The sequence below is a fragment of the Penicillium verrucosum genome (assembly GCF_028828655.1).
Source record: "Penicillium verrucosum strain IBT 35672 chromosome Unknown utg000003l_segment0_segment0, whole genome shotgun sequence".
Classification (NCBI taxonomy): domain Eukaryota; kingdom Fungi; phylum Ascomycota; class Eurotiomycetes; order Eurotiales; family Aspergillaceae; genus Penicillium; species Penicillium verrucosum.
In genome coordinates this window covers 2519399-2532115 of record NW_026643212.1, presented here as the reverse complement: position 1 = coordinate 2532115, position 12717 = coordinate 2519399, and the positions used below count along the sequence as shown (strand labels likewise).

The window sequence follows — 12717 nt, the reverse complement described above, 5'->3', positions numbered from 1 at the left end:
CCTACTAAACAGGGCACTTTTCATCGCTGAGCACCGTCTATCAAGTGACATTAGACCCATATGTCTTTACACATGGACATAGGACGCTGACAAGGTTGTGTCGACGTGCAGAGACTCCCCGAGAGGGGGCCTCAGGACGTTCATCGGCAGGTTGATCAACCTGCACGACTGAGTATCAATCGGTATAGTTCCAATTTAACCAAACAGACGGCGCCGATCCATTCACCCAAAAAGTATAACATAGAGCGGACAGAAAAAAAAGAGACAGAAAGTAAACAGAGAGGTTGCAAAGGACCGGTGTGATCCTATGTCATGCTGCTCGTGAAAATACGGACAGTCTCGTTTAGCTGCCGGGGACGAGGCCCTTGAGGCCAGCGCCAATGTCACCCTCACGGGCGGCAATTTCGAAGTAGCCGTAGATGATGCTGGATTGAGCTGTTAGCTGACATGAACGAAATTGTATTATCAACGGAGTAACTTACGTGACGGCAAGAAGAATACCAGTACCGCTGCCGAGGGCACCCATAAGGTCGGAGGCGACGGACAGACCACCAATGCAGGCACCACCGAAAGCAGCGGCGGTGGGGATAACGCGCTTCAGCTCCTTGTACATGCTCTGCTCACGGTGACCAGACATGACGAGGCCTTGATCCTTGAGCTGCTTGGCAACGTCACGGGGGGCGGAGCCGGAAACCTCAATCCAGGTCTTGGAGAAGAGGGCGCAGGCAACAAGCATGAAAGTGATGTAGACAGCAGTGTGGATGGGGTCGAGGAGAGCCTCCTTGAAGTTGAGAGGAGGGGACATGTAGTAAGCAATACCGGAGGCGGCGTAAAGCTGAGCAGATCCCTCACGGGGCTCCCAAACTCCGAGAAGCTGGACCAGGATGTTCTCAGAGAAGCGCGAGTACAGCATCTGACTGATAAGGAAGATGTTGGAGCAAAGAGCAGACTGGAGCATGATGGGCATGTTGGAGGTGTAGAAGAGGCGGACGGGGTAAGAGCCGCGCATACCACGCTGGCGGGAAGACTTGACGGGGATCTCAACACGGAATCCCTGCAGGTAGATGACAGCGGCGAAGACAAGAAGAGTAGCCAAGAGGTTCATGACGTTGGGAAGGTTCTGGCGGTAGAACGCCTCGTACAGGGCGCGCTGCTTATCGGGCCAGGTCAGGAGAAGGTGGAACAGAGCGATAATAGCACCCTCGAACTCGGGGCCACGGCCGGTGTTGATGGTCGTGGGGGAGAACGCCTTCCAGACAATCGACTCGCAAATGTTGGTGGCAATGAACAGGGAGATACCGCTGCCGAGACCGTAGCCCTTCTGGAGGAGCTCGTCAAGCAGAATAACAACAAGACCAGCCACAACCAGCTGGACAATCAGGAGAACACAGATACCGGCACCGAGGTCACTGGGCTGGCCATAGAGACCAGTCAGGACGTAAACACAGGCCTGGCCGAAGGAGAGAATGATAGCGAAGAGCTTCTGGGCAGTCTGGTAGAGCTCGCGGTCTGTCTTCAAGTCGAGGTTGACATCGATGAGGTGGGTACCGGCAAGGAGCTGGAGAACGAAAAATGTTAGTAAAATGGCCTCCAACCATGATAGGGGAGTGCTTTGGAATCGCATACCTGGAAGACCATTCCGGAGGAGATAATAGGGGTGATACCCAGCTCCATCAGAGTACCCCGGTTACTGGCCAGCATCATACGGAGCCAGTACAGGGGGTCCGAAGTGTCGGAGGAGACAATGCCGTAAAGAGGCATCTGACTCATGACCAGGAAGATCATCAAAGTCAACTGTAATGTAATTCCATTAGGATCCAAATCGAGCGTGCGCGGAAAGGGTGGATTCAGGGCGACATACACCAGTCCACATCAACTTCTGGTTGAAGGGCACCTTAGTCTCAGGAGCTGCCACCTCCGGGAGGAGGGGCGTAAAGGGCTTGATCAAGTCAAGGAAGCGTACTATATTCCTCTATTAGCATTTGACGATCCATTGAGGCGGATTCGAGACGGATTGTCGCGACCGCGTGCCAGGCGATTCGGAGACTCACGGCCGCTCATTGTGGCTATCTTCCTCCCAATCCGTTAAAGAAGAAAATAAAGCTGGAGTCGAAAACCAGCTAAAGGAATGGAAATGAAATATTAAGAGAAAATAAAACAAAAGGAGAAGGGTGAAGTTGTTGAGAAGATGGGGGAGGAGGGAAGAAGAAGACAAAAGAGGTTCGCTGGCCACTTTTCGCTTCCACGCTAATTAAGGCCACTTGGTCTTCGCCGCAACAACCAACTTCGTGACTCAACCAAAAAAAGTAATAGGATATTTGGAGATAACTACACTAATCTGAGCTTCAATTCAATACTCCAGTACTTTCTTTTTCCTGCTATTCTTTCAAGTCCGATGTGTTATTGCACCCCCAAGAATAGGGCTCCAAGCTATCCCCACACTCCAGAGGCCACGGTACTAACTACGCGATCGGGACAGCTCGAGGTCTACAACATATGGGGTAATTATCGGGAATAATATTGGCATCCATGCCTAAAATAAATATTCCAATTGCTTCGGTCATGTGAATATATGCCAGCATTCTATAAAGAGTATAATATTGCCACAAAAAAAATATATATATATATCTAGCGTCAAGGTCCAACAAGACCCAGACAATCATCAATGACCACCTCGAGCTCCCCCAATCGTGTCTTCAGGCCCCGGTTCTCGTCTTGCAGAACACCCATAACACTCCATGCCTCAGAAGCGGGCACGCCGTAGCAGTTGTTGCAATTAGACCCGTTGCCGTTGCCACCAGAGAAAGAGCTACCTAAACGCGTTGAAGCAAGACCCTTCAACACCCGATCATATGCTGATGAGCGGGCAGGCGGTGGTGCATTCGTGACCGCCACCAGGTTCTTCTGGATTGTAGGTGTTGGCATCGGGCCCGTTGGCGTAGACAGGGCGATCTGCGACATATTGGGAGACGGCGCTGTCAGCATAGAGGTGGGAGACTCGACACCTTCACGATGCGAGAAGACGCTATCCGCAACGCTCTCGTCACCGGACTCGAAGCCCGAGTCACTGGTGAAGGTGCTGTGGCTAGCACGCTTGCCTCCACGCCGAGGAGTTTGGAGCGCCATGGAAGGCACGTCGTCATCTGGATGTACGATACGCATTGTATCACTGCGACTGCGGGATTCCTCCGTCCTTCGCAGTTGTCTCTCTTGCTCTAATTCCTCGGCCATGGCCTGCATGGCTTTCTCCTGATCAAGCACCTTGGCGGCCATGCCATCCAGCTGCATCTTGAGATGATCGACTCTAGCGCGAGTCTCTTCGAGCTCCTCCTGCTTTTCGTTCTTGTCTGCTAATGCTTGATGCATGGCGAAGGTGCGCTGCTTATAGGCCTCCTGCATGCGTCGTAGCACTTTGTCGGCATGATCTCGTAGGGCATCCAGTGCCTCATCGTTGGTATCATGGGTTTCAGGTACTGAGAGAGCGGCAGTGATGTCCAGGTTCAAAAACTCATCATCTGCTGGTTCCGGGAAGTTGGGTCTGCTTGGTTGTCGACGCAAACCGAAGAATGAAAACCGATTCGTCGGGGTCGAGTTCTGCCTTGTATGTGACATGGATGTTGGAGTTGGGCGGGAGTTTAATCCGGTCACATCTGAAGAACCGTTGGGGCCCATTTTCAGTCCCAACTCGACCGGATCTGATTTCCCCTGGAACCAATCTGACAAGACCCTGGCTCTTGCTTCAAGCTTCTTCTTCGGGAAGGTTTCCGTCCAAGTTGTATTCTTCGGGCCTGATATCGTGTCGTTGGTGCCTTGCTCAAAGAGTGGGGGCCTTGCAATATATTCAGTGTTTGCCCGCCGATGTGAGGGCGGATTGTTAGAGCGATTTCGCGAGGTTGGCTGGACCGACGATCTTGGGGGCGTCAAGGCAACGGTCCCGTGAGGGTGAGTGCCATCGGAATGCAGGGTGACAGGTGCATGGGAGAGATCGGGAGACATGTTCTGAGGGGTTATTTCGAAGGCACAAGCAGACAGAATGGAAATGCCACGTCGATTCACGCCCAATGTGGCGTTGGTGTGCAACCTGGGGGTATGATTTGCAGTAGGGGGGGGTATGAAGGCCGATCAAGAACAAAACAGAGACGCCCTAGGATCTATTCAATGATCAAACAAAAAAGGGTATAGGTAGTTTCAATGAAGTGATCGTGTTTCAAACTGTTAAGACTTGATTTTTTTTTTTAGAATTTGAAACCAAAAGAGACGACAAGAATTGGCGACAGGAAAACAAGAGGCTGGGGAGGAGGAAATAGCGGTGGCTGAACGGCCTGGAGCTCTCTTTCTCTCCACCTCCATGATCCACCACATCTTCCTTTTCCAATCTGATTACTCCGTAATTATAGCAAATTGGCATTGCCTCCCACTAGACTTCTTTCGAGTTTGATACCGTCATCGTCTATTTTGCCGCTCCCGCTGTGCATGGTTTCAGCTGCACGAGGATCTGCGTCATCGCACGTTTTCTGCAAACTCCCAGCGTCATGACTTCCAGCCTGAAGCATTTATCCAATGTCCTGGCAACGCCTGACCAACTATCCAAATCTTCATCATCCATCGACAATGTCCCATCTGACCTTGAAACCTCCATTCGTTGTGCGGGCGTCCAGCTCACTCAAACTGCCGGGGTTCTCCTACACCTATCGCAAGATACAATCGCCCAGGCAGTCGTGATCTTCACGCGTTTTTGGCTTGGCGCTGACGGGGGTAGCTTGCGGATCTACTCAGTCAAGGTAAGTCCAGCTCCAGGAATTCTAAATATTTTATTCTGATCTGATCCACTAACCGGAGCAGGATGTATCCGCCGCAGCCTTGTACTTGACCGCTAAGCTCTCCTTCCGACCAACCTCTCCACGTTCTGTTCTCAATGTCTACACATTCCTCCTGTCGCAAGATGCATCACCCTTGTGGTTTGTGAGGCAGAGCGGGGCTCCTGAAACCCCTCCATCTCCCGAAACGTACATCCTTTCCGAGGGAGGCTACCAGTCTGCCCGGATAGTCCTTCTCCGCACCGAAATGGTTATCCTCCGTACTCTCGGCTTTGATACACATGTCGCCCTCCCACACACCATCGCTTTGACCTATCTTCAAACTTTGGGTGTGGCAAAGCCCGCTGTGGCTCAACGGGTCATTCAGCACCTCAATGCGGCGCTGCTCTCACCGCAGCTTCTTTATGTTGCTCACCAACCAAATGCCCTGGCTGTGGCTGCCATCTACCTCGCTTCACGCGAGGAGGAGGTCAAGCTTGTGGATGGCGAGTGGTGGGAAGTATTTGATGTCGATCGTGAAGAGCTGGGCTTTTTGGTCGTAGGCATGAAGAGTACAGAAGGCTTTATGCGGGCGGAGGTCAGTCGGTGGAAGAGCAGAGCTATCCCAATGGTAGTAGATGAAGTGGATGCCGAAATTGAGCGGAGGCGAATGATGGAGGAAGGTGAATGAATGAATGTGCTTTGGTCTTTACCGAGAACATCCAATTCCAAGCCCAAAGGTTTACTAAGGAGGATGTTCTGGTAGAAGCTGGAAAGCTATCTACTAAATCATCTACTGCGTGGTGGCAGGAATGCTGCCGATCAACGGAAGGCTTAACCGCCAGATGGCTTGCAAGACCCTGCTCCACCTAGAAGGAATAGCAACACCCAACAGAGGACGGCCTCGTCTCTGCGGATGTGGCCGAATATGCGATCAGACGATTAGCTGTTTCCGCGGCATTGGACAATCTCCAGGGAATTCCGCGGCCTGTCCGGCTGAACCTATATGTGACATACCATATTTCCTCCTGTGGCCGTAAGAGTCAAAGTAGATGTACGAATGCTATTCCAAAGACTGACATTATAGCTAGTTAAATTGCTGATCATAACTGAACGACATAGATTTTTCCGTCCTACTCCATATGCTCCGCTCGAGAGACACCCTCAACAGCCTGGTGATTGTGTCCTCCAATATGCGCTCCACATTCAGGGCATCTCGCTAGCTCCATCGGCATACCACATTCGCCAATGGCAAACTGAAGAAAGACACAAAATGTTAGCTTTGTATCTCGCTAAGAAGACCTCGAATATTCCGCAAATGATACTCACAGGATGTCCGTTGATACAATTGTACCAATGCCCAGAGTTAGTCGCCATGCCTCCTCGCCCGTCAACCATGGCAATCTTGATGGATGCAAGTTCCTCTGGCGTGACCTCTTCGTATCGAGGATCTTCATATAGACGATTCATTTCCTCGACTTTCTCGCGAAGCGCTTCACAATTGCCTAATTCATCACAGAGGTGCAAAGCATCGGCAAGGAACCCACGTGCCGTATTCCTGCGGTTATCACGCGATTCTAACGCCGTGCTCTGTCCTTTTTGATCTGTTTTACCATTTGTGGCCGGTGGATGAGTTTGATGGTACCATCCGAACAATTCGGAGACCTTAGCAAACATAAGGGTTGCCGTAATGACGATACGGGAGAGGCTCCCACCCTTCGCTTGGATGATCAAGTCCTGACAGTCCTCCAGGAACAGTATTGTGAGCCGATTAAGCCGAACATCGAGGATTGGCTCCTCGACCTTCGTGTTTGAATTCAACAGTCTAAACTTATCGTGAAGAACAAATTCTCCGGCCTTGATAGAGATCAATCGTGCGCCAAGGGTTATCTGATTGTCAGGTGTGGGTGTGGATATTCTCAGTGTTTCAAGTTGATCGGAGATAGAGATGGCTTCGTCATCTGATGACCTTTGGCGCAAAGCAATAGCATCTTTGAGTCGCTTCGTCGGTTGATGCTCTATATCCATCATCTTACTGAGGGATGTAGCTTCTTTTGAAAGGCGCACAAATGCCGTATATCTGTTCTTTATCTGTGCTTTGGCAAGGCCGGGCAGTGTTGCCGTCGTGTCTTTGGCAACAATTGCATCTGTGAGGGCATTCAAATGAGAATCAAGGGCTTCAAGATCGCTGCGTCCTTTGATTAAGAAGCGCTTGCATGTTTCGTCCATAACAGCTCGATTGATAACACGATTGTATCGTTTTGTTACGAACTGACGAATGGGCTGTTTACAATCGGGACATGATGGTATGGTGCTGGCAAAAGAAGCAGACACATCCTAGGCCGTCGAACTTACCAGACCCATCCCTTGTGTACACTTCATCTAGGCCGACTAGACCGTCGACCGACTCACTCGTAAAGAAGTGACCGCATCCGAGGACGACAATTGGGCTCTCGTCCAGGTTAATTTCAGAATAAGATTTCCATTCAATGAAATCGACACGAGCATCTGGCTTGTCACCGCATTCTTGACACAGACCACTTGGACAGTCTTCTCCGCAAATGCTTGGACACTGATGACCACAGTCGAGAATTCTGGTGCATCGCTCATCACACGGAAGTCGGTCACACGGTGCTGCGCAAGGCATTGAGCAGGAGCCTTTATGGGGACAAACCCAAGTGCATTTTTCGATACATGGTGCACATGCCTTTCCGCAGGTGGAGGCACAGGCTGAGTGGGAGCATCGAACCTTTTTGGTGTTAGCATAATGCAAATGGTAATCGGCCTTGTCATGTTCTTTTTTTTGCTGTCTTTCAGAGTCTCTTCAGAGCCTCCCCAGAATCTTCTCAGATGTATACAAAGGTGGGAAAAAGCATGTATATCCAATAAGACTAACTCACCTCGCATTTCGCTTCATAATTCCCACAACTTTCACCATCATGGCATACCTTCAAGCACCTATGACTGCAGACACCATGTGGACGGTCACATTTCTTTGTGTATCTTGTATGATTAAACGACACCACGCCATCTTCGCCTTTCTCGGAGCACATCCCACAGAGACCTCCACAATTGTGACCATATCTGAGAATATCGGTGCATGGCTTAGTGCAACAGAAATTCCCAGACGTAACATCAATGAAGCAGGCGAGTCGGAGAACATGGCCACACTCGGAAACAATCTTGTCAACTTTGAAGTCACACTTGATAGACTCTAGATCGCGTATCTGGTGACATATCAGCGTCTTTTTCATATGGCCGTAAGGAAGCATCACGTCGGGGATTTTGACCATGCAAAGACCGCACTCCGTACCACAGAGCTTAGGACATGCATGGTCATAGGTCTGCCGAATTCGAGGATAAGGCTTGCAGCATGCAAAACCATGATGTATGAACGATGAGTGGTATTTTGCCTGGCACTGGTAGCTATATGGCTCGAGACGACGGGTGTATGGGAGATTATATCCGCCTTTAGGGCTCTTTCTCTTAAATTATTGAGGCTCTGAGCAGAGGATAGGTACTTCTGGGTGGCGGGGGCAGTATAGGGCTAGTTCGGTGCCGACCGCGTTCGTGAGGATAAGCTGAGCGTGAACATCGGCCTATATTGGGATATTGAGGTAGGTATGGGAATTCCCGATTAGGTATATCCCGTGCTGTGCTCGACTAAGGAGCACATTGATGCGGTTCTTAGTGCGTAGAAAGCTAACTTGTCGTTTAAGTTGCTCCGAACTAGGGAGACGACGATTACCTTTGCCTCTTCGCCTTGGAAGTTATCGACGGTGGTAAGGCGGAGCGTCTGAAGGAGCGTTTTTCTTTCGATAACTTTTGGAATTCCTGCTTGATGAGGGTTGTCTATATCCACTCCGAGCCCCTCGGCTGCTAAGGTCTCCAAATCCCGCTCGCTAAGATAGATTTCGAAATCTTTGCTGAGCGATGCCCTGAGCTTCTGCAATTGACTAGTATAGGGGGTCAAGAGAGCAATATTATTGCTCTTATACTCTCCCTGTCTGATAAGATGGCGTATAAGAGCGGTCGCTATGTCAACCTCCTACTGATTGCTATATGATTTCACACAAATGTCGTCTTCTCTCGTGTCTTTATCACGTCGATGGTCTAGCTAGAAGAGGTTCTCTCGCATTCCGACGACGTTGGGTAGATTTATAACGCTTTTATAATCTTATAGCTTTGGGTAGGCTCTTCTAATGAGTTGCGAAATCTCGGGTCTTATTCTTCGCTGTACATTGAGTTGTGCAACAGGTATAGGATTAAGGCCTGGCTCGCCGACCGCACGCCTCTCAAATTGGCTCCGATCCAACTGCCAGGCTTTTCTAGATGATGACTTAAGGCTAAGCGAGTAATTTTGAATTTGGAGCCGGAGCTATCGGTGATCGCCGATCTAAATAAAGTGCTCTACGCCCGGTATGAGGGATGAGATGATATACGCCTCTATCACCTCGGCTACCTCTTCACATATAATAACTTTTGCGCCTATACGGCGTAATGTCTCGATATTTCGCGTAAGGGACGTTGTCGTGATACCTACAACGTGGGCTTGAACTAGGGCTCGTCGGTCTATCTCTTCGTGGACGGCGTGTATGTTTCCACGTAAACCCTCAGCGCTCTTAACTACCTTAAACAGCGAGGCACTTTCGTTTTCACACCATTGCTTAAACCAGCTTGTTGCAAGAATCCGGCGCTCTGACTTAGAGAGATAATGGATATTCCGCTCGGCAGTGCGTATCAGGTTCTCTAAGCGCTTATGATCAGCCTCGTCTATATCTTTATATTTCGAGCAATTCATCGATTTGACTCCCAGCCAGTTCAATAGGGGATCTTCGGTGACCATTTGGTAGCCCTTCATATCCATCAGATCTAGCTACGCGTATATTATAGGCCACTTAAGACGCAAAAAGTGCTGTATGCCTTTCCACGTTGCGCTATTTCGAGACTGATATAGAGGTTTTGTGGAAAACCCGGCTATTTTCATGGTTTCCTCGAGCTCGCTGTAGGCTTGGCCGAGGGTTTGCGACTCTACTCTTATCTTACTGATGTTTTTGCTAATAACGCGAAGGTTCTTGCCTTCAAGCTCAGTGGCCTGACTACGGCCGCCAATTCGTATGATCTTTTGGATACCGACATCGAGAAGATGTTTCAGGAATTAATCCAAGGCATGATTGGTGTAACACCTATCAGTTAAGTTAGCCATATGATTCCGATCATCCCTGACTATACATCATCCAAAGAGATATCGAAAGAGACTCCCAAAAGGGGCACCCAAAAAGACATCCAAAATGGCATCGGAGTGTCTAACATATGACGTGTCTGATATCCTTTCTGGTCAAGTAGATCGACCCCGGGGATTATTAATACGTCGTCAAGCACAAAGGCCGCATGAGCAGCCGACTATTCTTGTCGAAGATTGGTAGAACAGTACTTACATAACGATAATTGGCCCTAGATTTGCTCTTGCCTTGATGGCGAGGAGGACCTGAACAAGCTTGACTCCAACGTGAGACTTCCCCGTACCCGGCGGGCCTTAGATCATGGCATATTCCCGTGTGAGAGCAGCAACAAGTCTATGGCACTGGCCAAGGTCGAGACCAGTCAAAGCTCCTAGCTCTTTGATGTTAAGAGACTCCGGGGAATTGGGATCCAGCTTAGTATCTTGAGCTCGGTGTTTTGTGATCGAAATAAAGGAAAAGACAAATCCTAGTTTTCGGGCGTACGCCGGTGGAGGTATATTGATCCTCTTGTCCTCCCCGTTCCGGCCTGGCAAAATCTATTTCTGGAATGCCAACTCCCCTTCACGCTAAACACGCTGTAGATTTCTTAGGATTGGGGCAAATGTTGTAGGAATGAGGCTATGGAAGTCAACGAGAGTACCTGGAATTTTCGCGCTGTAAATTTGGCCGAGGAGATTCAGTTCTTGTAGCAAGCATGTCGCGAGCTTCACTGTAATACTAGGCGGGTACCGATTGGAGACAAGTGTGCTTTTAGCTTTGTCTGTTTGGTCCTGGGAGGAACACTTGGATGTTACTTCGAGAAAAAGCAGCCTTTTGCGGGTGCTTTCAGAAGTCAAGAAGCACACTAAGCTCCCTTCTTCTAGTCGGTTGGAATTATTCCACTACCTGCACTGCTCTGTAAGAGGCTTTTTGCGCAGTTGTGGCGGGGTAGAAAAGGATACTGTCGCTTCAAGCTCATTTCTTCGATTGACGAAAATATGCTGAATATGCGATGCTATGTAGATATGCGCCCTACTATCCTTGTTCGATAGGTAGGGATTGGGGCCATCTTGTTGCAGTAGGTCTCGCAGCACGTCTTTGACAGAACCCAAGATGTCATGGCGCAGAAGCCGGAATGTGGAGTCAATATATCTTAGCATAGGATCCGCGATGAAGTGCGGCTGGGAAAAGTTGGTGGATGGTAGATACTCTGAGCTGTCACTGACAATTTCTCCTTGTGTCGGAAGAATCTGAATCTGCGAGATTTCTGCAAGATCGTTGTCATGTCTGCCGCCAGGAATTTCGATGTCCATTGGAAATTTCGACTGAGCTAGCCCGGTCTCAGCGTCCTGGCCGTTCTCTTCCGGGACTCTGGGTTGAACAAGACTACGGTGTGCGCTTGCGACCACATTTCGCATAATTTCTGTTCTGTTGTCAAGCGCCTCAACGTCGGCATTGGGGCATACTTTGGCTATCTTTTGGACTAATTCGTGGAGTGAGCCGAGAAGTGAAGGAAGATCATCGTGGAAGCGTGCCCGTCGGACCCTGTACAGAAGCTGATACAGAGCATTCAACAGCAATTTCACCATATCTGGAGTGACGAGGGTTTGATCATTGTCATTCTGTTTATCACTGTTTACTATGCAGCGACAAACGCTCTCCAAGAATCCGATTGCCCGATCTCCATTCGGGCCGCCGAAGGTTGCGTACATCGTGCCAACAAATGAATCAACAGAGAGGCAATCCAAGATGGAAGGATGGGTGATGACTTTGAGAAACGGCTCAACGTAAGCGGGAATACTGTGAGTCGAATATCGGCCAGATGTGTCAATAGTTGCCAGGATGAACCCATTTCCATCAAGATCGTCATCCACGAGGTCTCTGACAAGAAGCTGTTGGTCCCCTGTATTCTCGCTATCAAGGATATCAATAGCCCCTTCCCACATCCGAAGAATCTATTCATGTCCCCTCCGAGACCTCGCACCGATAAAGTTTCTTCTTAGGATTTTCTTCCAGTCAAAGTATCGTTTCCGGGTGCTCGCATCATCAGTTGTGGGATCGGGTTTAGATCCGCTAGCTCTTGTCAGGTCGTGAGAGAACTTGCAAGTCGAGCCATAGGTACAACTGCCACGCTGAAATTGCCTGCAGATCTTGTCACTTTGAGTACAGGCTTCGAAGTTATTCAGCCGGCCTGGATTGCTTCTATGGCCTTGGCCTCGGAGTCGCCGATTTCCGCGGCCAGCCATGATCGTGAAAGGGTAAAATGAATCCTCGGTTAGGGTATGTCTATTATCTGTACAACCATCTAGGATTGCTGTAGGTGGACAGAGAAATACTTTTTTCAAGAAACGTGAGGTTTTCTAAACAGATATCCAATCGTTGGTTATGGTGAAGTAGGAAAGGTTGAGCAAGTAGGGGAAAGGAGGACGGCTAATCTTTTAGAAAAGTAAGGCTGGCAATGTAATTATAGGTCATGGGGTCACTAGCAAACAAGATGCATTTGCAAAGAGCAAACACCGATATTCATATGCCTTAGGCTACTCAGATTATCTTGTTCAAAATGGTGAAGACTAGGAATCACACTCATTCCCAGCCTCAACTTCATATATTTTAGCATAAAATATAGGTTAAAATACTGAGAGTTAAAAAGTAAAGATGCTATATACTATGAAAGCCCTATATATGGACATATAGTACGG

At 49.2% G+C, this 12717-nt stretch overlaps 6 protein-coding genes across 6 annotated transcripts; 1 reads left to right on the top strand and 5 right to left on the bottom strand.

Moving 5' to 3' along the window:
- Positions 1 to 343: 343 nt before the first annotated feature.
- N7516_008643 (translocon subunit SEC61) lies at positions 344 to 2061 on the bottom strand (the record flags this gene model as incomplete). The annotated part of the gene is made up of 5 exons (XM_057221362.1): positions 344 to 425; positions 483 to 1558; positions 1627 to 1794; positions 1862 to 1962; positions 2052 to 2061. 5 exons carry the CDS (start codon positions 2059 to 2061, stop codon positions 344 to 346), a joined length of 1437 nt encoding a protein of 478 aa, XP_057071634.1.
- Positions 2062 to 2634: 573 nt separating this feature from the next.
- Positions 2635 to 3996, bottom strand: N7516_008642 (uncharacterized protein; the record flags this gene model as incomplete). The annotated part of the gene is made up of 1 exon (XM_057221361.1): positions 2635 to 3996. One exon carries the CDS (start codon positions 3994 to 3996, stop codon positions 2635 to 2637), a length of 1362 nt encoding a protein of 453 aa, XP_057071633.1.
- A 536-nt stretch (positions 3997 to 4532) lies between these two features.
- N7516_008641 (putative cyclin) lies at positions 4533 to 5487 on the top strand (the record flags this gene model as incomplete). The annotated part of the gene is made up of 2 exons (XM_057221360.1): positions 4533 to 4781; positions 4843 to 5487. 2 exons carry the CDS (start codon positions 4533 to 4535, stop codon positions 5485 to 5487), a joined length of 894 nt encoding a protein of 297 aa, XP_057071632.1.
- Positions 5488 to 5929: 442 nt separating this feature from the next.
- On the bottom strand, positions 5930 to 7178 carry N7516_008640 (uncharacterized protein; the record flags this gene model as incomplete). Its single annotated transcript, XM_057221359.1, is given in 3 exon segments — positions 5930 to 6052; positions 6126 to 7133; positions 7152 to 7178. 3 exon segments carry the CDS (start codon positions 7176 to 7178, stop codon positions 5930 to 5932), a joined length of 1158 nt encoding a protein of 385 aa, XP_057071631.1.
- A 9-nt stretch (positions 7179 to 7187) lies between these two features.
- On the bottom strand, positions 7188 to 9663 carry N7516_008639 (uncharacterized protein; the record flags this gene model as incomplete). Its single annotated transcript, XM_057221358.1, is given in 8 exon segments — positions 7188 to 7545; positions 7697 to 7744; positions 7755 to 8281; positions 8318 to 8395; positions 8461 to 8844; positions 8871 to 8909; positions 9037 to 9174; positions 9211 to 9663. The coding sequence occupies 8 exon segments, from the start codon at positions 9661 to 9663 to the stop codon at positions 7188 to 7190; spliced, it is 2025 nt and encodes a 674-aa protein (XP_057071630.1).
- A 9-nt stretch (positions 9664 to 9672) lies between these two features.
- N7516_008638 (uncharacterized protein) lies at positions 9673 to 11964 on the bottom strand (the record flags this gene model as incomplete). The annotated part of the gene is made up of 4 exons (XM_057221357.1): positions 9673 to 9918; positions 10369 to 10565; positions 10614 to 10888; positions 10925 to 11964. 4 exons carry the CDS (start codon positions 11962 to 11964, stop codon positions 9673 to 9675), a joined length of 1758 nt encoding a protein of 585 aa, XP_057071629.1.
- Between the last annotated feature and the right edge of the window lie 753 nt (positions 11965 to 12717).